The 25925-nt window shown below is 40.6% G+C and overlaps 1 protein-coding gene across 1 annotated transcript in view; it reads right to left on the bottom strand.

Annotated features, from left to right (window-relative positions):
- Window positions 1-25925, bottom strand: part of LOC102948505 (kinesin-like protein KIF28P) — a 78770-nt gene that overhangs the window by 30033 nt on the left and 22812 nt on the right. Inside the window, exons 5-6 of the mRNA XM_042976630.1 lie at window positions 20764-20988; window positions 5911-6065 (exon numbers count right to left, since the gene is read on the bottom strand). Coding sequence (XP_042832564.1) covers window positions 5911-6065; window positions 20764-20988 — 380 coding nt within the window. The remainder of the gene's footprint in view (window positions 1-5910; window positions 6066-20763; window positions 20989-25925) is intronic.

Here is a 25925-nt window from a genome sequence, read left to right as displayed (position 1 = left end):
TACACCTTAAGGAGCTGGAAAAAGAACAGCAAATAAAACCCAAAACCAGCAGAAGACAGGAAATAATAAAGATTAGAGCAGAAATCAATGCTATCGAAACAAATAAAAAACAACAGATCAATGAAGCCAGGACCTGGTTCTTTGAAAGAATTAATAAAATTGATACCCCTATCCAGTTTGATCAAAGAGAAAAAGGAAAGGACCCAAATAAAATCAAGAATGAAAGAGATCACAACCAACACCGCAGAAATACAAACAATAAGAGAATATTATGAGCAATTATATGCCAATAAATGGGGCAATCTGGAAGAAATAGACAAATTCCTAGAAACACATACCCTACCAAAACTGAAACAGGAAGAAACAGAAAATTTGAACAGACCCATAACCAGTAAGGAAATTGAATTAGTAATCAAAAATCTGCCAAAAAACAAGAGTCCAGGGCCAGATGGCTTTCCAGGGGAATTCTACCAAACATTTAAAGAAGAGTTAACACCTATTCTTTCTAAGCTGTTCCAGAAAAATAGAAATGGAAGTAAAACTTCCAAACTCATTCTGTGAAGCCAGAATTACACTGGTTGCAAAACCAGACAATGACCCCACTAAAAGGAGAACTACAGACCAATTTCCCTGATGAACATGCTTTCAAAAATCCTCAACAAGATACTAGCCAACCGGATCCAACAATACATTAAAAGAATTATTCACCACTACCAAGTAGGATTTATACCTGGGATGCAGGGCTGGTTCAATATCTGCAAAACAATCAATGTGATTTATCACATCAATAAAAGAAAGGAGAAGAACCACATGGTTCTCTCAATAGATCCAGAGAAAGCATTTGACAAAATACAGCATCCTTTATTGATAAAAAAAAAAAAAAACCTCAATAAAGTAGGGCTAGATGGAGCATACCTCAAGATCATGAAAGCCATGTATGAAAGACCCACCGCTGATATTATCCTCAACGGGGAAGAATTGGGAGCTTTCCCCCAAAGGTCAGGAACATGACAGGTATGTCCACTCTCACCACTGTTATTCAACATACTATTGGAAGTCCTAGCCTCAGCAGTCAGACAACACAAAGGAATAAAAAGCATCCAAATTGGCCAGTAGGAAGTCAAACTTTCACTCTTTGCAGACGACATGATACTCTATATGGAAAACACAAAAGATTCCACCAAAACACTGCTACAACTGATCCATGAATTCAGCAAAGTCTCAGGATGTAAAATCAATGCACAGAAATCAGTTGCATTTCTTACACCAATAATGAAGCACCAGATAAATCAAGGAATCAATCTCATTTATGATTGCACCAAAACCCATAAAATAACTAGGAATAAACCTAACCAAAAATGTAAAATCTATATACTGAAAACCATAGAAAGCTTATGAAAGAAATTGAAGACACAAAAAAGTGGAAAAATATTCTGTGCTCCTGAATTAGAAGAACGAATATTGTTAAAATGCTGATACTACCTGGGGCACCTGGGTGGCTCAGTTGGTTAAGCGTTTGACTTCAGCTCAGGTCATGATCTCACAGCTCGTGAGTTTGAGCCCCATGTTGGGCTCTGTGTGACAGCTCAGAGCCTGGAACCTGCTTCAGATTCCGTGTCTCCCTCTCTGCCCCTCCCCCACTTGTGTGCTCGCTCGCTCTCACTCGCTCTCTCAAAAATAAAACATTAACAAAATTTTTAAAAATAAAATTAATGTCTATACTACTCAAAGCAATCTACATATTCAATGCAATCCCTATCAAAATAGCACCAGCATTTTTCACAGAGCTAGAACAAACAATCCCAAAATTTGTGGAACCAGAAAAGACCCTGAATAGTCAAAGCAATCCTGAAAAAGAAAACCAAAGCTGGAGGCATCACAATTCAAGACCTTCAAGCTGTATTGCAAAGCTGTCATCATCAAGACACTATGGTACTGGCACAAGAGCAGACACTTAGACCATTGGAAAAGAATAGAGAACCCAGAAATGGACCCACAAACATATGACCAACTAATCTTTGACAAAACAGGAAAGAATATCCAATGGAATAAAGGCAGTCTCTTTGCAAATGGTGCTGGGAAAACTGGACAGGGACATGCAGAAGAATGAACCTGGACCACTTTCTTACACCAGACACAAAAACAAACTCAAAATGGATGAAAGACCTAAACATAAGACAGAAAGTCATCAAAATCCTCGAGGAGAAAGCAAGCAAAAACTTTTTGACCTCGCCTGCAGCAACTTTTTACTCAACACGTCTCTGGAGGCAAGGGAAACAAAAGCAAAAATGAACTACTGGGACCTCATCAAAATAAAACCTTTTGCACAGCGAAGGAAACAATCAGCAAAACTAAAAGGCAACCAACAGAATGGGAGAAGATATTTGCAAATGATATATCAGATGAAGGGTTACTATCCAAAATCTATAAAGAATTTATCAAACTCAACACCCAAGAAGCAAATAATTCAGTGAAGAAATGGGAAAAGACATGAATAGACATTTTTCCAAACAAGACATCCAGATGGCTAACAGACATCTGAAAAAATGTTCAACATCACTCATCATCAGGGAAATACAAATTAAAACCACAGTGAGATATCACCTCACACCAGTCAGAATGGCTAAAATTAACAACTTGGGAAACAACCAATGTTGACAAAGGTGTGGAGAAAGAGGATCTCTTTTGCACTGCTGGTGGGAATGCAAACTGATGAAGCCATTTTGGAAAACAGTATGAAGCTTCCTCAAAAAGTTAAAAATAAAACTACCCAAGGACCCAGTAATTGCACTTCTAGGTATTTATCCAAGGGATACAGGTGAGCTGTTTCAAAGGGGCACGTGCACCCTCAATGTTTATAGCAGCACTATTGACAATAGCCAAAGTATGGAAAGAGTCCAAATGTCCATCAACAGATGAATGGATAAAGAAGATGTGGTATGTACATATATATATATATATATATATATATATATATATATGTATATGTATATGTATATATATATATATATGTATATGTATATGTATATATATATATATATATATATAAAGTGGAGTATTACTCAGCAATCAAAAAGAATGAAATCTTGCGATTTGCAACTACATGGACAGAACTAGAGGGTATTTTACTAAGCAAAATTAGAGAAAGACAGATATCACATGACTTCACTCATATGGAATTTAAGATACAAAACAGATGAACATAAGGGAAGGGAAGCGAAAATAATATAAAAAACAAGAAGGGGGACAAAACATAAAAGACTCTTAAATACAGAGAACAAACTGAGGGCTGCTGGAGGGGTCCTGGGAGGGGGAATTGGCTGAATGGGTAAGGGTCATTAAGGAAAACACTTGTTGGGATGAGCACTGGGTGTTATACATAGGATATGAATCACTGGAATCTACTTCTGAAATCATTATTGCATATGCTAACTAACTTGGATGTAAATTTAAAAATAAATGAATAAAATTAATAAAAAAATGAATTCAGAGACAGAAAGAAATCTAGTATATCAATAGCACTAATGAAGAAAGAGGATTTCGAGAGGGAAAAGTGAAAAATTTAAAAAACGAACACTGTCAAACAGAAATAATAATGTATTTTGGGGTTAAAGAAGAATAGAATTAAAATACATATCAAAATTACGTATGGAGGATGGAGATCCTTGTAGTATTCAGGAAGAGGATAAAGCATTCACTATTGTTCAGACTTTGGCCAATCAGATTAAAAAGGCAAGTAACGGTTAAGCGTATATTCAATTTTGATCTATGACAGAGATAGCATAGAAGATCCCCTGAGGAGAGGAGGAACTATTCAACAGTGTAACTGGAAAAATTGTAATCTATAAGGTAAAAATAATGAAAAGGACGCCTACCTTATACTACACACAGAAATCAAGTCCAGATGGACAGGAAATTAAATGAAATTTAGGGAGATGGCTTTCAGACGCTACTTTTCTTAAACAAGACTCAGGAAATGCTAAACAAAAACCACTACCATGATTTCTACTCATCAATAGACACCTTACATTGAAAAGACACGCTGTGTGCTGGGTGAAGGTGCTTATATACCTGAGAAAAGAGTAATAAAAATACGTAAAGGATGCCTATGAATCAATAAAAAGACAGTAACTGGATAGAATAATGGGAAAAACAGAACGTTTTGAGAGGAGACATATTGCCGGTAAACATATCACATGATGCTCAAACTTGCTAAAAACCAAGAGTATCAAGACCACGGTAAGGTATCTTCATACCCATTTAATTAGTAAATATCAAGAAGTGTGATAATACCAAGCCTTAGAAAAGATGTGGATCAATGGGATATTTTATCCATTGCTGTTGGGAGTGTAAATTGGCCCCACCATTTTGGAAAATAACTTGTCACCACCCTCAAAACTTAGGTATTGTACACAACTTATATATAATCCAACAATTTCAGTCCTTTTTCTATATTCAAAAGAAACTTTAAAATATTGATACCCTGTGATTTGTACAAGAATGTTCATAATAGCGCCGTTTGTAATAGCAAAAAAACCAAAACCTGGGAACAACCAAAATGCCAATCAACAGGAGAACCAATGAAGAAGTTATGGCATGTTCCCACCATGGAATACTACATCATAAGGAAAAAGAAGTAACAACTTCTACAAAAAAAGGAATCTCATAGGCACAATGTTTAGTGACAGAACAGAAGGTAAATTAACTATAGCCACAGAAAGCATGGACACATACTGTTAATAATGTTGGATCTAAAAGCCAATCCCGACAATTCTACTCCTGGGTGTGTACTTGAGAGGAAGGAGAAATTATTTTCCCCAAACCACACATACAAGAATGTTCATAGCAACCTTATTTAGAATACTCAAAACCTGGATGCAAAGGAAACGTCCATCAATAGGAGAATGGATAAATGATTGTGGCACATTCCCACAATGGAATGCTACATAGCAATGAAAAAGAACTAATAATTGCTACATGAGAAACATGGCCTAGTCTCCTAGACACAGTCCTTAGTGAATGAAGCCAAATGCAAAAAACAATGGCCTCTTATAAATGGTCACATTTATATGAAAATCTATACAGTTTGGCAAAACCAATTTGTAGTGGCAAAGGTCAATTTCTTCTGGTGGAAGTGAAAGCTAGGAGGGAAGTACAAGGGAGGTTTCTGGGTTTTGGAAATGTTCTATATCTTGAGCTAGGTGGTAATTACACAGATATATATGTATAAAAATTCATTGGGGCGCCTGGGTGGCGCTGTCGGTTAAGCGTCCGACTTCAGCCAGGTCACGATCTCGCGGTCCGTGAGTTCGAGCCCCGCGTCAGGCTCTGGGCTGATGGCTTGGAGCCTGGAGCCTGTTTCTGATTCTGTGTCTCCCTCTCTCTCTGCCCATCCCCCGTTCATGCTCTGTCTCTCTCTGTCCCAAAAATAAATAAAAAACGTTGAAAAAAAAAAATTCATTGACCTGAACATTTAAGATTTGCACACTTTTTGTAGTTTATATTTTAATCACTTAAGAACAGGATCCAGAAAACAATGTAATATTTTATACCCTTTGTAAACATTTCAAAAATGAGTGCCACTAACTAATAATATTCACATGTGATAAAAACAAGAAAGGATGAAAGAAGAAAGGGAGGGAGGGATAGGGAGGGGTAAACAAAATTCAAGATGGCGGTTACCTCCAAGGGGAGCACAGTAGAGAAATACCAACGATTTCTTGGGTTGGGTGGTGGCTTTATTAGTGTTTTTAATTTTATTAAAAAGCAATTCATTTAAAATAAATAGGAGGACCAGGTATGAACCAATGGTGACAGTGGGTCATGACTCAAGGGTTATGATTAATCTAATTTTTGATATCTGGGGTCATTTTTACGATAGAAATAAATACCCATGCACAGGTTATTTACCTGATAACATTTCCTAAATTGGTTAAACTTAAGTTAACTTGTGATCCTTCCCTCAGTCTGTCTCCTTCAGATCCTGAAGATTTCTGCCTTTCACTTCCTGCTAAATCCACCAAATTAATCGTGGATTGCTTGGTGAGGTCTCTGTCCAGGAAAACCTGTGTGGGAGAGCACCACAGTCATGTTATCAGAGGGGTAGCAGGCTACATATGAAGTCAGTCCAGTTCACATTTTAAAACATTTTTTTCTATTTGTACTTCACACTCAAAAGCATATAATAAAATTTAAAACATTTAATATTACTGGGGCGCCTGGGTGCCTCAGTTGGTTAGGTGACCGACTTGGGTTCAGGTCATGATCTCCCGGTTCGTGGGTTTGAGCCCCATATCGGGCTCTGTGCTGACAGCTCAGAGCCTGGAGCCTGCTTCGGATTCTGTGTCTCCCTCTCTCTCTGCCCCTCTTCCGCTCACACTCTGTCTCTCTCTCAAATGTAAATAAACATTAAATTAAAAAAACATATTACACATTAATATGTAATATATAATGTATGTATTATATATTATAAATAAAAAATAACATAAATTTAAAACAAAATTTAAAACATAAATTAATATATAATATATATTATAAATAAAAATTAATATTATAAATTTAAAACATATAAAATATTAAAACATATAATGAAAATGAAAAAGCCATCTTTTTTACAATGGCATTTTACAATAATACACCACCAGGCCCAAATATCTGTTACTCCCTCCCAATTTCGCAGAGCTATTCCCAGTGATCTATTAGATACCAATTGCTTCTCTCAAGTATTTTGATGGTCAAACATTTTAAATTTTTTTTAACGTTTATTTATTGAGAGACAGAGACACACAGCTGAAGTCAGATGCTTAACCGACTGAGCCACCTGGGTGCCCCGATGATCAAACATTTTATTTTATTTTATTTTATTTTATTTTATTTTATTTTATTTTATTTTATTTTATTTTATTTTATTTTATTTTATTTTTATTTATTTTTATTTTTATTTTTTTATTTAACTTTATTTTTTATTTTTTAAAATTTACATCCAAATTAGTGTATAGTGAAGCAATGATTTCAGTAGATTTCTTAATGCCCCTTACCCATTTAGCCCATCCCCCCTCCCACAACCCCTCCAGCAACCCTCAGTTTGTTCTCCATATTTATGAGTCTCTTTTGTCCCCCTTTCTGTTTTTATATTATTTTTGTTTCCCTTCCCTTATGTTCATCTGTTTTGTCTCTTAAAGTCCTCATATGAGTGAAGTCATAGGATTTTTGTCTTTCTCTGACTAATTTCACTTAGCATAATACCCTCCAGTCCTATCCATGTAGTTGCAAATGGCAAGATTTCATTCTTTTTGATTGCTGAGTAATACTCCATACACACACACACACACACACACACACACACACACACACACACACCACATCTTCTTTATCCATTCATCCATCAGTGGACATTTGGACTCTTTCCATACTTTGGCTCTTGTTGATAGTGCTGCTATAAACATGGGGGTGCATGCGTCCCTTCGAAACAACACACCTGTATCCCTTGGATAAATGCCTAGTAGTGCAATTACTGGGTCGTAGGGTAGTTCTCTTTTTAGTTTTTTGAGGAACCTCCATACTGTTTTCCAGAGTTGCTGCGCCAGCTTGCATTCCCACCAACAATGCAAAAGAGATCCTCTTTCTCCGCATCCTCGCCAACGTCTGTTGTTGCCTGAATTGTTAACATTAGTCTGACAGGTGTAAGGTGGTATATCATTGTGGTTTTGATTTGTATTTCCCTGATGATGAGTGATGTGGAGCATTTTTTCATGTGTTGGTTGGCCATCTGGATGTCTTCTTTGGAGAAGTGTCTATTCATGTCTTTTGCCCATTTCTTCACTGGATTATTTGTTTTTTGGGTGTTGAGTTTGGTAAGTTCTTTGTAGATTTTGGATACTAACCCTTTATCTGATATGTCATTTGCAAATATCTTCTCCCATTCCATCGGTTGCCTTTTAGTTTTACTGATTGTTTCCTTAGCTGTGCAGAAGCTTTTTATTTTGATGAGGTCCCAGTAGTTCATTTTTGCTTTTGTTTCCCTTGCCTCCAGAGACGTATTGAGTAAGAAATTGCTGCAGGCAAGACCAAAGAGGTTTTTGCCTGCTTTCTCCTCAAGGATTTTGATGGCTTCCTGTCTTGCATTGAGGTCTTTCATCCACTTTGAGTTTATTTTCGTGTCTGGTGTAAGAAAGTGGTCCAGGTTCATTCTTCTGCATGTCCCTGTCCAGTTTTCCCAGCACCACTTGCTGAAGAGACTGTCTTTATCCCATTGGATATTCTTTCCTGTTTTGTCAAAGATTAGTTGCCCATATGTTTGTGGGTCCATTTCTGGGTTCTCTATTCTATTCCATTGATCTGAGTGTCTGTTCTTGTGCCAGTACCATACTGTCTTGATGATTACAGCTTTGTAGTGTAGCTTGAAGTCTGGGATTGTGATGCCTCCTGCTTTGGTTTTCTTTTTCAGGATTGCTTTGGCTATTCTTTTCTGGCTCCATACAAATTTTAGGATTATTAGTTCTAGCTCTGTGAAGAATGCTCATATTACTTTGATAGGGATTGCATTGAATATGTAGGTTGCTTTGGGTAGTATCGACATTTTAACCATATTTGTTCTTCTTATCCAGGAGCATGGAATCTTTTTCCATTTCTTTGTGTCTTCAATTTCTTTCATCAGCTTTCTATAGTTTTCAGTGTATAGATTGTTCACCTCTTTGGTTAGATATATTCCTAGGTATTTTATGGTTTTTGGTGCAACTGTAAATGGGATCGATTCCTTGATTTCTCTTTCTGTCACTTCATTGTTGGTGTATAGAAATGCAACTGATTTCTGTGCATTGATTTTATATCCTACAACTTTGCTGAATTCATGAATCAGTTCTAGCAGTTTTTTGGTGGAATCTTTTGGGTTTTCCATATAGAGTATCATGTCATCTGAAAAGAATGAAAGTTTGACCTCCTTCTGGCTGATTTGGATGCCTTTTATTTCTTTGTGTTGTCTGATTACAGAGGCTAAGATTCCAATACTATGTTGAATAACAGTGGCGAGAGTGGACATCCCTGTCTCGTTCCTGACCTTATGGGGAAAGCTGTCAGTTTTTCCCATTGGGGGTGATATTAGTGTTGGGTCACTCGTATATGGCTTTTGTAATCTCGAGGTATGATCCTTCTATCCCTACTTTCTTCAGGGTTTTTATCAAGAAAGAATGCTGTATTTTGTCAAATGCTTTCTCTACATCTATTGAGAGGATCATATGGTTCTTGTCCTTTCTTTTATTGATGTGATGAATCACGTTAATTGTTTTGCGGATATTGAACCAGCCCTGCATCCCAGGTATAAATCCCACTTGGTGGTGGTGAATAATTTTTTTAATGTTTCATTGGATCCGGTTGGCTAATATCTTGTTGAGGATTTTTGCATCCATGTTCATCAGGGAAATTGGTCTGTAGTTCTCCTTTTTAGTGGGGTCTCTGTCTGGTTTTGGAATCAGGGTAATGCTGGCTTCATAGAAAGAGTTTGGAAGTTTTCCTTCCATTTCTATTTTTTGGAACAGTTTCAAGAGAATAGGTGTTAACTCTTCCTTAAATGTTTGGTAGAATCCCCCTGGAAAGCCATCTGGCCCTGGACTCTTGTTTTTTGGCAGATTTTTGATTACTAATTCAATTTCCTTACTGGTTATGGGTCTGTTCAAATTTTCTATTTCTTCCTGTTTCAGTTTTGGTAGGATATATGTTTCTAGGAATTTGTCCATTTCTTCCAGATTGTCCATTTTGTTGGCATATAATTGCTCATAATATTCTCTTATTATTGGATCAAACATTTTAAATAGAAGATACTGGGATACTACAAAATGAGTAAGCGTTCAGGATGGTGTGGTCATGCACGGAAGGGATGAGAACATAGATTTTAGAATATGGTAGTTCACCTTGCTGGTTACATGAATGTGAGAAATAGCTTGTCAGAATTTCAACTGCCTGAGTTGGAAATCAGGGATAATAGCATATTAGGTGTTAGGAGGGCAACAGATAAGAGAAATACTGGTTCCAACAATGCCTGGCATACAGTAACAGGTGTTAATATTATTACTGACACCAATAAGAGTGTAATGCTCGGTTTCTACACATATATTTTTCAGTGGATTTCTTCGCTTGACTCTAAAATATCAAATTAAGGGGTACCTGGGTGGCTCAGTCAGTTAGGGGTCTGCCTTCGGCTCAGGTCAAGATCTCAGGATTTGTGAGTTTAAGCCCCACGTCGGGCTCTCTGCTTTCCACACAGAGCCCGCTTCAGATCCTCTGTCTCGCCCCCCACCCCGCCCAAGAAAACAAAACAAAAAAAAAACAACAATGGAAGAAAACACAAAACAACTAAAATAAAACATCAAGTTACAAAAATAGCGCAAACCTATATAAAGTTTATTAACAATTGGAAAATATCTGAATAGTCCTTAAAAGCCTACAAAGTTCCTTATTTTACTTTTAATTGAAGTACAGTTGGGGCTCAACATTATATTAGTTTCAGGTGGGCAGCATAGTGATTTGACAATTACGTATGTTACAAAATGCTCCCCACGGGGAGTGTAGTCTCTGTCTGTCACCATACACTGTTATTACAATATTATTGACTAGTCCCTATGCTGTACTTTTCATTCCTGTGACTTACTCATTTTACAAGTTTGTACCTCTTCATTTCCTTCACCTATGTCACCCATCCCTCCAAACCCTCCCCACTGGTGACCGCTAGCTCTCTGTATTTATTAAGTCTGTTTCTATTTGTGTGTTTGTTCATTTGTCTTGTTTTTTAAGATTCCACATATAACTGAAATCCTGTGGTATTTTTCTTTCTCTGACTCATTTCACGTAGCACAATGCCCTCTATGTCCATTGACATTGTCCCGAAAGGCAAGATTTCATTCTTTTTTATAGCTGAGTAATATTCTATTGAGGATATATACCACGTGGTATTGACCGATGCTTGGGTTGTTTCCATATCTTGGCTGTTGTAAACAATGCTGCGATAAATGTAGATGTATGTATATCTTTTGAACTAGTGTTTTCATTTTCTTTGGGTGAGTACCCAGGAGTGGGATTGCTGGATCATATGGTACTTATATTTTTAATTTTTTGAAGAAACTCCACACTTTTCCACAGTGGCCACACTTGGAACATGCCTACTCAGGCCCTCTGCCCAATTTTTAAATCAGATTATTTGAGGTTTTTTTTTTTTTTTTTTTTTGATATTGAGTTGTATGAATTCTTTATGTATTTTGGACACTAACCCCTTATTGAATATACCATTTGCATTTATCTTCTCCCATTCAGTGTGTTGCCTTTTCATTTTGTTGATGGTTTCCTTTGCTCTGCAAACCTTTTTATTTTGATGTGTCCCAACTGTTTATTTTTGCTTTTGTTGCTATTGTCTGAAGAGACAGAACCAGAAAAATATTAAGACTGTTATCTGAGCATTTACAGCCTATGTTTCCTTTCTTTCTTTAAATAGACCTTTTAAACCACTTTTTAAATGTTTATTTATTTTTGAGAGAAAGAGAGAGTAAGAGTGGGGGAGGGGCAGAGAGAGAGGGAGACACAGAATCCGAAGCAGGCTCCAGGCTCCGAGCTGTCAGCACAGAGCCCAACACGGGACTCGAACCCATGAGCTGTGAGATCATGACCTGAGCCGAAGTTGGACATTCAACCGACTGAGCACCCAGGCGCTCCTCTTTTTTTTTAATTTAATTTATTATTTATTTTTTTATTTACTACATTCAGTTATCACTTTTAGGTCTTTAATCCATCTTGAGTTTATTGTGTATGGTGTTAGAAAGCAGTCCAGTTTCGGGGTGCCTGGGTGGCTCAGTCGGTTAAGCGTCCGACATCAGCTCAGGTCATGATCTCACGGCTCGTGAGTTCAAGCCCCACATCGGGCTCTGTGCTGACAGCTCAGAACCTGGAGCCTGCTTCAGATTCTGTGTCTCCCCCTCTCTCTGCCCCTCCCCTGCTCATGCTCTGTCTCTCTCTGTCTCAAAAATAAATAAAAACATTAGCAATTTTTTTTTAAAAGAAAGCAGTCCAGTTTCATTATTTTGCACACAGCTCGCCAGTTTTCCCAACATGGTTTATTGAAGAGACTGTCTTTTCTCCCGTTGCATGTTCTCTCCTCCTTTGTTGTAGATTAATTGCCCATAAAAGTGTGTGTTTATCTCTGGCCTCTCTGTTGTGCTCCATTGATCGATGTATCTGCTTCTGTGGCTTTACCATACTGTTGATTGCTATAGCTTTGTAGTATACTTTGAAATCTGGGATTCTAATTCCTCCAGCTTTACTCCTCTTTCTCAAGACTAATTTGGTTATTTGGGCTCTTTTGTGGTTCTGTACAAATTTTAGGATTATTTGTTGTAGTTCTATTAAAAAAAAAAAAAGCAACAGTACCGGTATTTTGTTGGGGATTGTATGGGATCTGTAGCTTGCTTTGGGTAGTGTAGACGTTTTAACAGTATTTGTTCTTCCAACCCTTGAACATGGAATGTCTTTCCATTTCTTTGTGTCTTCTTTGGGGCGCCTGGGTGGCTCAGTCAGTTGAGTGCCCGACTGCAGCTCAGGTGATGATCTCGCGATCATGTGTCAGCACAGAGTTGCTTTGGATCCTCTGTCCCCCTCGCTCTCTGCCCACCCCCTCCTTGCTTGCATGCATGCACTCTCATTCCTTCTCTCTCTCTCAAAAATAAATAAACGTTAAAAAAATTATGTGTGTCTTCTCCAATGTCTTTGATCGATGTCGTATAGCTTTCAGAGGACATTTCTTTTTATCTCCTTGGTTAACTTCATTCCTGGGTATTTTATTCTTTCTGCTAGAATTATAAATAGGATTGTTTTCTTAATTTCTCTTTCCACTAGTTTGTTATTAATGTATAGAAATAGGAATCTATAGACTTCTGTATGCCTATTTTGTATCCTGAAACTTTACTGAATTCATTTATTAATTCTAGTAGTTTTTTGGTAGACTTTAGGTTATTCCATGTATAGTATCATGTCGCCTGCAAATAGTGAAAAATTTTACTTCTTTCTTACTTATTTGGATACCTTATATTCTTTTTCATGTCTGATCATCTGATTCCTGTGGCTAGGACTTCCACATGTTTGTTTTATTTTTTTTAAATTTTTTAAAAATATTTATTTTAAAAGACATTTTTTTTAACGTTTATTTATTTTTGAGACAGAGAGAGACAGAGCATGAACGGGGGAGGGTCAGAGAGAGAGGGAGACACAGAATCCGAAACAGGCTCCAGGCTCTGAGCTGTCAGCACAGAGCCCGACGTGGGCCCCGAACTCACGGACCGTGAGATCATGACCTGAGCTGAAGTCGGATGCTCAACCGACTGAGCCATCCAGGCGCCCCTATTTTTCTAAGTTTTTTTTTTTAATTTAAATTTTTTTTTTTTTAGGACTTCCACATGTTGAATAAAAGTGTGCACATCCTGTCTTGTTCCTGATCTTTGAGGAAACGCCTTTAGTTTTTTACCACTGAGTATAATGCTAGCTGTGGGTTTTTCACATGTGGACTTTATTATGTACATTGAGTTATGTTCCCCTTAAATCCACTTTATTGAGAGTTTTCCTGATGAAAACATGTTAAGTTTTGTCAAGTGTTCTTTTCTGCATCTGTGAATCATATGATTTTTGTCCTTCATTTGTTAATGTGGTACATTACGTTGATTGATTTGCAAATCTTGAGCTACCCTTGCGTCCCTGAAATAAATCCTACTTGATTGTGGGGAATGATACTTTTGTGTATTGTTGAATTTGGTTTGTAGAAGATTTTTGCATGTATGTTCATCAAGGATATTAATCTTTAACATTTTTTAATTTGCATCAAGATGATGCTGGCCTCCTACTGTGAAAAATTTGGAAGGTTTCTTTCCTATTTTTTGGAATAGTTTGAAAAGAATAGGTATTAACGCTTCTTTAAATGTTTGGTAGACTTCATCTGTGAAGCCATGTGGTACTGCGATTTTGTTTGCTGGGAGCTCTTTGAATGCCAATTCAGTGTTGTTCCTGGTTATTGGTCTGGTCAGATTTTCTATTTCTTCCCAATTCAGACTTGGACTTGTGCATTTCTAGGAATTTATCCATTTCTTCTATCCATTTGTCCAATTTGCTGGTGTATAATCTTTTGTAGTAGTCTTTGTAGAGAGAGAGTGTGTGCACGTGGGGGAGGGCCAGAGGGAGAGAGAGAATCCCCAGCAGGCTCCAATCCCAGTGCAGAGCCTGATGTGATTTCAAACTCCTTAAGTTTCTTGAGGTGTATTTTGTGGCCTAGCATGAAATCTACCCTGGAGAATGTTTCATGTACACTTGAAAAGAATTTGTATTCTGCTGTTCTTGGATGGGATATGTATCTGTGCGATCCATCTGGTCTCATGTGTCACTCAAAGCCACTGTTTCCTTGTTGACTTTCTGTCTGGACGATCTGTCCACTGACTTAAGTGGGGTGTTGAAGTCCCCTCCTATTGTTGTATTACTGTCAATTTCTCCCTTTATGTCTGTTAATATTGTCTTTATATATTTAGGTGCTCCTATGTTGGGTGCAGACAGATTTACAACTGTTATAGCCTCTTGTTAGAGTGATCCCTTTATCATTATGTAATGATGTCTCTTGTTACAGTCTTTGTTTTAAAGTCAATTTTGTCTACCCTAGCATTTGTTTTTTGCTTCCACATGCGTGGAATATCTTTTGCCATCTTTTCACTCTCAGTCTGTATGTATCCTTAGGTCTGAAGTGAATCCCTGAGGCAGCACACAGTTGGGTCTTGTTTGTTTCTTTGTTTATTCCATTCAGTCACCTTATGTTCTTTTGATTGGAACATGTAGTCCATTTACGTTCATTTTTTCGAAGTTTTGGTTTAAATTCTAGTTAGGGGCGCTTGGGTGGCTCAGTCAGTTGAGCGTCTGACTCTTGGTTTGGGCTCAGGTCATGATCTCCCAGTTAGTGAATTTGAGCCCCACATCGGGCTCCATGCTGACAGCGCGGAGCCTCCTTGGGATTCTCTCTCTCCCTCTCTCTCTGTCCCTCCCCTGTTCAGGCACTCTCACTCTGTCTTAAAAATAAATAAATAAATAAATAAATAAATAAATAAATAAATAAATAAATTCATTCTAATCAGTTAACATACAGGTTATTATTGGTTTCAGGAGAACTCAGTGATTCATCACTTACATACAACATCCAGTGCTCATCCCAACAAGTGCCCTCATTAATACCCATCCCCCACCTAACCCATCCCCCACCACCTCCCTTCAGCAATCCTCAGTTTGTTCTTTGTCGTTAAGGGTCTCTTATGGCTTGCTTCCTTTTCTTTGTCCCCCCTTACCGTATGTTCATCTGTTTTGTTTCTTAAATTCCTCCTATGAGTGAAATCATATGGTATTTGTCTTTTCTCTGACTGACTTATTTTGTTTAACATAATACACTCTAGCTCCATCCACGTTGTCGCAAATGGGAAGGTTTTATTCTTTGTGATGGCTGGGTAGTATTGCATTGTGTGTGTGTGTGTGTGTGTGTGTGTGTGTGTGTGTGTACATACATACCACATCTTCTTTATCCATTCATCAGTTGATAGACATTTGGGCTCTTTCCATACTTTGGCTATTGTTGATAGTGCTGCTTTAGACATCAGGGCGCATGCACCCCTCCGAATCTATTTTTTTTTTTTTTAATTTTTTTTTAACGTTTATTTATTTTTGAGACAGGGAGAGACAGCATGAATGGGGGAGGGTCAGAGAGAGAGGGAGACACAGAATCTGAAACAGGCTCCAGGCTCCGAGCCATCAGCCCAGAGCCTGACGCGGGGCTCGAACTCACGGACCGTGAGATCGTGACCTGGCTGAAGTCGGACGCTTAACCGACTGCGCCACCCAGGCGCCCCTCGAATCTATTTTTTTGATCCTTTTGGTAAATACTTAGTAGTGCGATTGCTGGATCATAGGGTAGTTCTATCTTTAACTTTTGGGGGAACCCCCATACTGTTTTCCAGAGCAGCTGCACCAGTTTTCATTCCCACCAACAGTACAAAATGTTCTCCTTTCTCACATCCTCCTCAACATCTCTTGTTTCATGTGTTGTTAATATTAGCCATTCCTACTGGTGTGAGGTAATATCTCATCATAGTTTGGATTTGTATTTCCCTGATGATGAGTGATGTTGAGCATCTTATGTGTCCGTTAGCCATCTGGTGTCTTCTTCGGAGAAATGTCTATTCATATCTTCTGCCCATTTCTTGACCAGATTATTTGTTTTTTTGGATATTGAGTTTGGTGAGTTCTTTATAGATTTTGAATACTAACCCCTTATCAGATATGTCATTTGCAAATATCTTCTCCCATTCCATTGGCTGCCTTTTAGTTTTGTTGATTGTTTCCTTTGCTGTGCAGAAGCTTTTTATCTTGATGAAGTCCCAATAGTTCCTTTTTGCTTTGGCAATGTGTCTAGTAAGAAGTTGTTCCGGCCAAGGTCAAAGAGGTTGCTACCTATGTTCTCCTCTAGGATTTTGGTGATTTCCTGTCTCACATTTAGGTCTTTGTCCATTTTGAATTTATTTTTGTGTGTGGTGTAAGAAAGTGGTCCAGTTTCATTCTTCTGCATGCTGGTGTCCAGTTTTCCCAACACCATTTGTCAAAGAGACCATCTTTTTTTCCATTGGATATTCTTTCCTACTTTGTCAAAGATTAGTTGACCATATAGTTGTGGGTCCATTTCTGGGTTTTCTATTCTGTTCCATTGATCTGTGTGTCTGTTCCTGTGCAAGTACCATACTGTCTTGATGACTAGAGTTTTGTAATACAGCTTGAAGTCTGGAATTGTGATTCCTCCAGCTTTTCGTTTCTTTTTCAGGATTGCTTTCGCTATTCAGGGTCTTTAGCGGTTGCATAGAAATTTCAGGATTGTTTGTTCTAGCTGTGTGAAAAATGCTGGTAGTCCATTTACATTTAAAGTAATTATTGATAAGTATATAGTTCTCGTTATTTTGTTAGTAAACAAAATGTATTGCTCTTTTCCTTTGTGATTTGATAACTTTCTTTATTGTTGTGCTTGGAATCCTTTCCCTTTATTTTTTGTGTATCTTATGGGTTTTGGGTTTGTGGTCACCATGAGGTTCACATGTAAATTCAGTGTAAATAATAGTCTATTTTACGTTGATGATTGCTTAAGTTGAAACACATTCTAAACGCTCTACATTTTTCCTTCCCCTCTACATTTTATGTATATGGTGTCATACTTCACATTTAAAAATTTTATGTATCCTTTAACTGACTTTTGTATATATAATTTTACTACCTTTGCCTTGTAACCTTCATACTAGCTTTAGTAGTGATTGATTTATCACCTTTATGTCTGGTTTTACCAGTGACATTTTTTCCTTGCATAATTTTCTTTAAAAAAAAAAAGTTTATTCATTTTGAGAGATGGCGTGCACACACACGAGCGAGGGAGGGGCAGAGGGAGGAGTGAGAGAGAATCCCAGGCAGGTTCTGCACTGTCAGTGTGGAGCCCAATGTGGAGCTTGACTCACCAACCGTGAGATCATGACCTGAGCGGAAACCAGGAGTTAGATGCTTGACTGAGCCACCCAAGTGCCTCTCCTTGCGTAATTTTCTTAATTCTAGTTATAGCCTTTTCTTTTCCATTTAAAGAAGTTGTTTTAACATTTTTTGTAAGGCCAGTTTAGTGGTAATGGTCTCCTTTGACTTTTGTTTGTCCTGGAAGCTAACTAGCTAGCTAGCTAGCCAGCTATTCATTCATTCATTCATTCATTCATTCAGAGTGGGAGAGAGCACTTGAGCAGGGGAGAGAGAGAATCTTAAGCAGGTGCCAGGCTCAATCCCACAATCCTGGGATCATAATCTGAGCTGAAATCAAGAGTCAGATGCTCAACTGACTGAGCCACCCAGGCACCCCTGTCCTGGAAACTCTTTATCTCTCCTTCAATTCTGGATCATAACCTTGATGGGTAGAGAATTCTTGATTGTAGGCTTTTCCTTTCTGTACTTTGATTATATCGTGCCACTCCCTTCTGGCCTGCCAAGTTTCTGCTGAAAAATCAGCTGATAGCCTTATGGGGTTTCTCTTGTATGCAATTATTTGCTTCTCTCTTGCTGTTCTCTAGACTCTCCCTTTGTTATTCATTTTTGACACTTAAATTTTTATGTGTCTTAGTGTGGACCTCCTTGGATTCATCTTGTTTAGGGTTCTCTGTTTTTCCTGGACCTGGATGTCTGTTTTCTTCCCAAGGTTAGGGAAGTTTTCAACTGTTATTTCTTCAAATAAGTTTTCTGCCCCTTTCTCTCTCTCCTCTGTCTGGAACCCCTCTAATCCAAATGTTAGTACAAGCTATGCTCATTTAAAAAATTCTTTTTTTTTTTTTAAATTGCTGTTCAGCTGGCTGCCTTCCATCACCCTGTCTTTCAGATTGCTGATCCTTTGTTCTGCATCCTCCAATCTGCTGTTGATTCCCTCTAGTGTATTTTTCATTTCAGTATATTCTTCAGTTGTGATTAGTTCTTTTTGTTTTTTTCTTCAAACAGAGTAGGAAATTCCTCTTTGTTTGTGTATTTATTTTGGAGAGAGAGAAAAGGTGAGTCAGGGAGGGGCGGAGAGAGAGAATCCCAAGCACTGACAGTACAGAACCTGACACTGGGCTCGAACCCAAGAGCGATGAGATCACAACCTGAGCTAAAATCAAGAGTCAGACTCTTAAGCCACTCAGCCACTATATTTCTGTCTCTTTGGTTGAAGGTCTCACTGAGCTCATCCTCCCTTCTCTCCAGTCTGTGTAGCACCTGATGATCGCTTTGAACTCTTTATCAGGCAGATTGCTTATCTCCGTTTTGCTTAGTTCTTTCACTGAGGTTTCGTCCTGTTCTTTTGCGTGGAATATATTTTTCTGTCTTCTCATTTTGTCTGAGCCTTCATCTGTTTCTGTGTATTAGGTCAGCTATGTCTCCTGGTGATGACGGCAGTGGCCTTATGTAGAGGTGTCCTGTGGGGCCCAGCAGCACAATCCCCCCTGGTCAGCAGAACCAGGAACTCCAGGGAGGTCAGTTGTGTGGGCTGCGTGCTCCCTCCTGTGTGACTGGCCGTGGCAGCTGTGGGTGTGCCGGTGGTCAAGGCTGGCTCCCCTCCTCTGGGGCAGGAGTCTTTTTGGATGGATGGGTGGGTGGAACACAGGGTCAGGACAGGCAGAGCTAAGGTGGTGGATGGAGAGCATCAGAACTGACTCCCACAAGGACTGACCAGCTAGGCTGAAGGAGGTCAAGGAAAACAGCACCTTCAGCACTCTCGTTCCCTGAGAAAGCTCCTACAGATCTCTGATCCTCTCACACATGCCTTAAAATCACTGCTTCTGTGCTGGCCCTTTAAGAGTGGACTCTCGGATTCTTTAATTGATATATTTTTAAGTTTGTTTATTTTGAGAGAGAGAGAGAGTGAGTGGGGGGGGTCAGAGAGAGAGAGAGAGAGAGAGAGAGTGAGGGAGTGAGACTCCCAAGTAGGCTCTGAGCTGTCAGCGCAGAGCCCAATGCTGGGCTCGATCCCACGAATGGTGAGATCCTGACCTGAGCCAAAACCAAGAGTCAGGTGCTTAATCGACTGAGCCACCCAGGTGGCCCTGACTCTTGGATTCTTATGGCGCTTTGCCTCTCCCAGAGTTAAGTCCACTGATTTTCAAAGCCAGGTGTGACAAGGCCTGTCTTTCCGATGCAGGTCTCCAGAGCAGGGGGTGCCCGAGGTAAAGTCTGATACCCTCGCTCGTGAGGGAAAATCTTGGTGCCTGGGATATCCTTCTCGCTTGGGCGTCATTATGCTTGGGCTTTGCTTTCCAGCTAGGTCTCCACCCCTCCTACCCTTCTCAATGGGGGTTATCTCTCCGTGTCTTTAGCTGTGGAAGAGCTGTTCTGCTGGTCTTCGAGTCATTTCCATAGTGAGCTGGATCATGCGTAGTCATTGCCTCTGTGTGTGAGGAGGAAGAAACGAGCTCAGGTCCCTCTCCGCCATCTTCACAGTCTGCCCTCAAACTTCTTTAAGATGCAGGCTCTTATTTAAGCTTCCCAACATTCCTGCAGAATCGCATTTTACAGAATAGGAAACGGAGACTGAGGGTAAGGAAGTTATTTCCCGAAGTTTCAAAGCCGGTAAACAAAGGGTCAGGTATAGTCCAGTGTTGTCCCACTATTCCTGATCAGAGCAGGGCAACCTTCATTTATTCCCATTCTGTCTGTGACTCGGGCTGTGGCGTAGGGAACAGAGATGGTGAAATCCCAGCTCCCTGCACCGATTGCCCAGGCTTTGTAAATAACTGTTTCTGAATCCGGCCGGTGACCATCTAGAGTTCACTCTCTGATATCTACCGAGGAGTACGGAGGGGAAAAATGTGCTCGGTTTTATCAGAGATGCCAGTTAGTGGAGAGTTACATGGGTGAGCTAGTTTCGAAGGCTTTATCTTGCAACTTGCATGAATCGGAAAGGTAGTTGAGTATCTGGTGTCCTCCAGGCTCAGGGATCTGAAAGCTGGTCACCATCGTACTGGGGAGCCAGGGTGGAGAGAGGCAAGGTGCCTCCCTTCCTCCTGTTCCTGACCCCGGAGCCCCTGGTTGGAAGCAGCCACCGTAATCCACAGGTCAAATCTGAAAGGATTCCGGAACGCCCACCAGCTCCTCGTGCCCTCGGGAACCCTCCCCGCAGACCCCACGCCTGGTGGGGAAGCGGGACGGCTGCCTTCCCGCACATCTCACCTGCCTGAACTGAATGGTGATAACCATATGAGACCGGCTGCTGCTGGCGTTCATGTTGGTCGAGGCCGTGGTCCTTATTTTCGTCCCTTGCTCCATCAGCCTTTCAATCTGCGCGTAGTTCCCACAGGGCACTGACTTCAGGCCGTCCACATAAAAGCCCAGGTGTTGATCCTCCCTTACTTTTAGTCCTCCGGGTTGCTTGGTTCTAGACAGCAGGTCTCGTATCTGCGGAAAAAAAGAGTATAAACTTCAGGAAGCCAGGGATTTCCATTTATGTCGCTCTTACGCCTCTGCCTAGGCTATATTAAATTTAAAAAAAACTTATCAGGGCCCCTGGGTGGCTCCGTTGGTGAAGCGTCCGACTTCAGCTCAGGACATGATCTCACGGTTCGTGAGTTCGAGCCCCGTGTGGGGGGCTCTGGGCGGACAGCCCGGAGCCCGCTTTGGAGTCTGTGTCTCCCTCTCTCTCTGCCCCTCTCCTGCTCGTGCGCTCGCTCGCTCTCTCTCTCTCTCTCTCTCTCTCAAAAATAAATAAACATTAAAAATAAATAAATATTTATTGAACAAATAGATGCTAAATTTCGGTAGGTACTGGACACTCTCATAATTTAGGTAAGTAAGCAATAGGGGAACAGCCAACACGAGGGAAATCTGTTGTAACTGCTGGCGTAAGCCTAGTTTTCTGAAACTCAGTTCCAGTATTTTCTAGTACCTCAGGCAGCCCATCCGGCCTGTGAACTCCCTTCCTGTGGAACCAGTAGATCCTGACATAGTTCCTGACATAGGAGAGGCACTCCGTGAATGCTTTTTCACAGGACGGTGTAATCAGAGCGAGGCTAACAAATAATGTTTAACACACTGTATGTTGTGCATTAGAAGCGTCTGGAACCACTTCTACAGCATGACGAAATATTGGAGTGGGTGTGCACGGGCGTCTGGCTTTCAACAGGTGCTTCTAAAACATTTATGCTTGAAACCCTTATTCTCTTATTGCCATGAACGTTCTCCCAGGAGCCTTGTTAACCGTTTTATTTGATTAGCAACTCCTTTGGGGATAACATAGAAACACACCATCCTAGCCCCGGTCTGAATTACCACAGAGTCTCTATTACAAAGTGATGACATTTTACTGAAAACAGTGACAACTAAAAATAAAAATAAATAGCAGAGACTAGCGTGCTGAGTACCCAAGGTCACCAGAAGGCCTGATGCACCTGGGGGGGGGGGGATCATCGTCCCCAAATGCCACCACCCCGAACCCTACTTTCAAGAGAAACTGATTCAATCCCGACAGTACTTGCGCCAGTCAAGTCTAACAAGAGAATGAGGGTGATTCTTTGAATCTTCTTGTCGGAGATTCGTGAGCTGTCACACCTAGACCACGGCCTCGGGTGCAAGCCCGTGTTGCCTCTCATCCAAGAAAAGCCACTTCGGACAAGGCCAAGTAGGTCCTGCTGTGGGAGTCTGGTAGAGGCAGAGGCCCCCAGAGGGGTGGTTCGGTGTCTTATGGTACCGAGACGTCTGGGCTGGGAGCCTGAAGACCTGGGTTCTCAGTCCTTGTTTTGCTTCCGGCCTGGGAGTGCTTTGGAAAATCTCTTATTTTCCTAGGGTTCATAATAGGAGGGGGCGGATTAAACGATCTCTGAGATCTCCCCCAGGTCTGTTGCTCCACAGCTCTGCGTCCTAGAACCAAGGCAAGATCGCAGAGGGAAGCTCAGGCAAGCCAAACTAAGACAGTGGACATAAGGTGCCAGAGACAGGGGCAGATCCTGGTGCCAGTGCCCTCCAGGGAGTTTCTGGAGATCAGAATTGGGTGACTCTCATAAGACCTTCTTCACTCACCTGGGCTTTCCTGGGACTCCCCTAACGCTGCCTCTATTTGGCACGCCTTCAAATCCAACTTGCCTCTGCTGCTAGAGAACGCTCCCAGAATCCCAGTCCTATTATCCGATTTCCCTGTAAGATCCTCCACTGGGATTCTCCACTGCCTGCAGGACAAAGGCCCCTCGCTCTCAGGCAGGGCCTATCTTTGGCTTCATCTCCTGACATCCCCACCGTGCATCCAACTCCGGCTACCCAGAGTACTTACTCACTGCTCCCTTCAGTGCCATGCGCTTTCCGGTATTTTTCGACTGGTGAACACTAATCCTGGCCCAAAGTGCCCCTATCTGTGCCCCGAGGCTTCCCGCAGCCTCGCCAAGCTCATACACGTCTCTCGAGGCCCAGTCTGAGTCCAGCGTTGACCGATGTTGCCAAACATGCCAGGCGGTCACACATTCCCTCCTCTCTGCCCCTTGCGCTTTACTTTTCATGCCGCACATGTAAGGCATCACTGTCTGGAGAGGTGTTTTAAGCTCCCACCAGACTCCTCCATGGCGGGAGTTAAGTCCCGGGACTCACTCGTCCTCAGAGTCTGGTATGATGTCTGAAACATCACAGGTACCTAATAAACTTCACTTTAAGTACCTAGAGGAAAAATACCAGAGGCTCATGGAATATGAGAAACGGAAATGTTCCTAAGATGTCCTGTGTTCTCATTTTAGAGACAAGAAGACAGAATTCTAGACAGCGTATCATCATAAACAGATATCAGTAGGGAGACCACAATGAGATGCCCACCAGAAGTTGGTAATAAAGGAAATTAAATTGTCTTCCTAAAGTTATTGGTGTAAGGTAAAGGAGCCATACTATCTTCCAAGTCTTAGCGACTTGAAAGAAATAGAAACTTCACCAGTGACCTTGACATGAGAACCCATTTGGAATCCACAACTATATGGTCAGTCAATCTTTGGCAAAGCAGAAAAGATATCCCATGGGAAAAAGACAGTCTCTTCAACAAATCGTGTTGGGAAAACTGGACAGCAACATGCAAAAGAATGAGGGGCGCCTGGGTGGCTCAGTCGGTTAAGCGTCCGACTTCCGCTCAGGTCACGATCTCGCGGTATGTGAGTTCGAGCCCCGCGTCGGGCTCTGAGCTGACTGCTCAGAGCCTGGAGCCTGCTTCCGATTCTGTGTCTCCCTCTCTCTCTGCCCCTCCCCCGTTCATGCTGTGTCTCTCTCTCTTTCAAAAATAAATAAACGTTAAAAAAAATTAAAAAAAAAAGAATGACACTGGACCACTTTCTTACACCATGCACAGAAATAGATTCAAAATGGGTAAAGACCTAAATGTGAGACAGGAAACCATCAAAATCCTACAGGAGAACACAGGCAATAACCTCTTTGGCATCAGCCCTAGCAACTTCTTTCTAAATATGTCTCCTGAGGCAAGAGAAACAAAAGCAAAAATAAATTATTGGGACTTTACCAAAGTAAAAGGTTTCTGCACAGCAAAGGAAACAATAAACAAAATTAAAAAGCAACCCATGGAATGGGAAAAGATATTTGCAAACGACACATCAAAAGGATGGTATCCAAAATCTATAAAGAACTTATCAAACTCAACACCCAAAACCCAAATAATCCATTTTAAAAAGGACTGAAGACATGAACAGACATTTCTCCAAAGAAGACCTACAGACGGCCAACAGACACTTGAAAAGATGCTCAACATCATTCATCATCGGGGAAATGCAAAGCAAAACCGCAATGAGATGCCACCTCACGCCTGTCAGGATGGCTAAAATTAACAACACAAGGAACGACAGGTGTTGGTAAGGATGTGGAGAAAAGGAAACCCTCTTGCACTATTGATGGGAATGCAAAGTGGTGCAGCCACTGTGGAAAAGTATGGAGGCTCCTCAAAAAGTTAAAAACATAAGTACCCTATGACCCAGTAATTGCACTACTAAGTATTTACCCAACGAATACAAAAATACTGGCCTGCCTGGGTGGCTCAGTCGGTTAAGCATCTGACTCTTGATCTCAGCTCAGATCATGATCTCACAGTCGTGAGTTTGAGGCCCACACTGGGCTCCATGCGGAGCATGAAGCCTACTAAAAAAAAAAATACAAAAATACTAATTCAAAGGGATACATGCACCCCAATATTTATAGCAGCATTATTTGCAATAGCCAAATTATGGAAGCAGCCTAAGTGTCCATTGACTGATAAAAAGATAAAAAAGATGTATACACACACACACATACACACACACACACACACACACACACACACAATGGAATATTACTCAGCCATAAAAAAAGAATGGAAACCTTGCCATTTATGACACCATGGATAGAGCTAGAGTGTATTCTGCTAAGTGCAATAAGTCATTCAGAGAAGTACAAACACCTTATGATTTCACTCATATGTGGAACTTAAGAGACAAAACAAATGAGCCAAGGGGAAAAAAAAAAGAGATAAACCAAGAAACAGACTCTTAACTACAGAGAATAAACTGATAGTTACCAGAGGGGACCATCTGTAAATATTCAGGAGCACCCCTTTTAGGCCTAAAAGTGTATTGGCTATTGAGACAGTATTTCCTGTAGAAGGGTGTTCACAAAGAAATGGTCTGTTTGGGAGATACAAATACTTAATTAAAGTTCACAGTATAATATGACCAATTCATGGGGAAAGGGCAGTGAGACCACAGTACATCTCAATGGGTACTGTCTTATTAGAAATTCTCTACTTTATAAGTGAGAAGACTGAGTTCTGAGTTAAAGTGATTTTCCAAAGTCACATGGCTAGTCCATGAGAGAGCTGGGGTCTGAGACCATGCCCTTCCTTTAGGGACAGGCGAACCATGGCCTGGGGGCTAAATTTAGCCTACCACATGTTTTTGTATGATCCTTGACATAAGACCGTTTTCCACATTTTTAAATGATTGAAAAAAAAATCAAAAGGTATTTTGTGGTATGTGAAAATTGATGAGAAGAACAAATGCAAGAGAAATGTAGCTAAAATTAAGTTTCCTTACACCCCACAGCCCACTGATAAATCCCTGAGATGTGCAGAGCATGACCTTCCTCAAGGAATTCACGGCCGCCTTAATGTTGATATTTCATCAAAGACTAAAAGCGGCCTTATCTGAACAATAGGTTGCCCCCCCAGGGGGCTTCTAACGTGCACAAATTCCTTAGAGACCTCCGCTATCGCTAACTCCCGCTAACTAAAAAATATATCATCAGTCACTCCTCATGATCCCAATGCAGCCCCTTCTGCCCACGGGTACTGTCCCCGTGCTATAATAAAAGCACCTTTTTGCACCAAAAAT

This window comes from Panthera tigris, chromosome F3 (genome assembly GCF_018350195.1).
Source record: "Panthera tigris isolate Pti1 chromosome F3, P.tigris_Pti1_mat1.1, whole genome shotgun sequence".
Lineage (NCBI taxonomy): Eukaryota > Metazoa > Chordata > Mammalia > Carnivora > Felidae > Panthera > Panthera tigris.
This window is presented reverse-complemented; position numbering and strand designations above follow the sequence as displayed.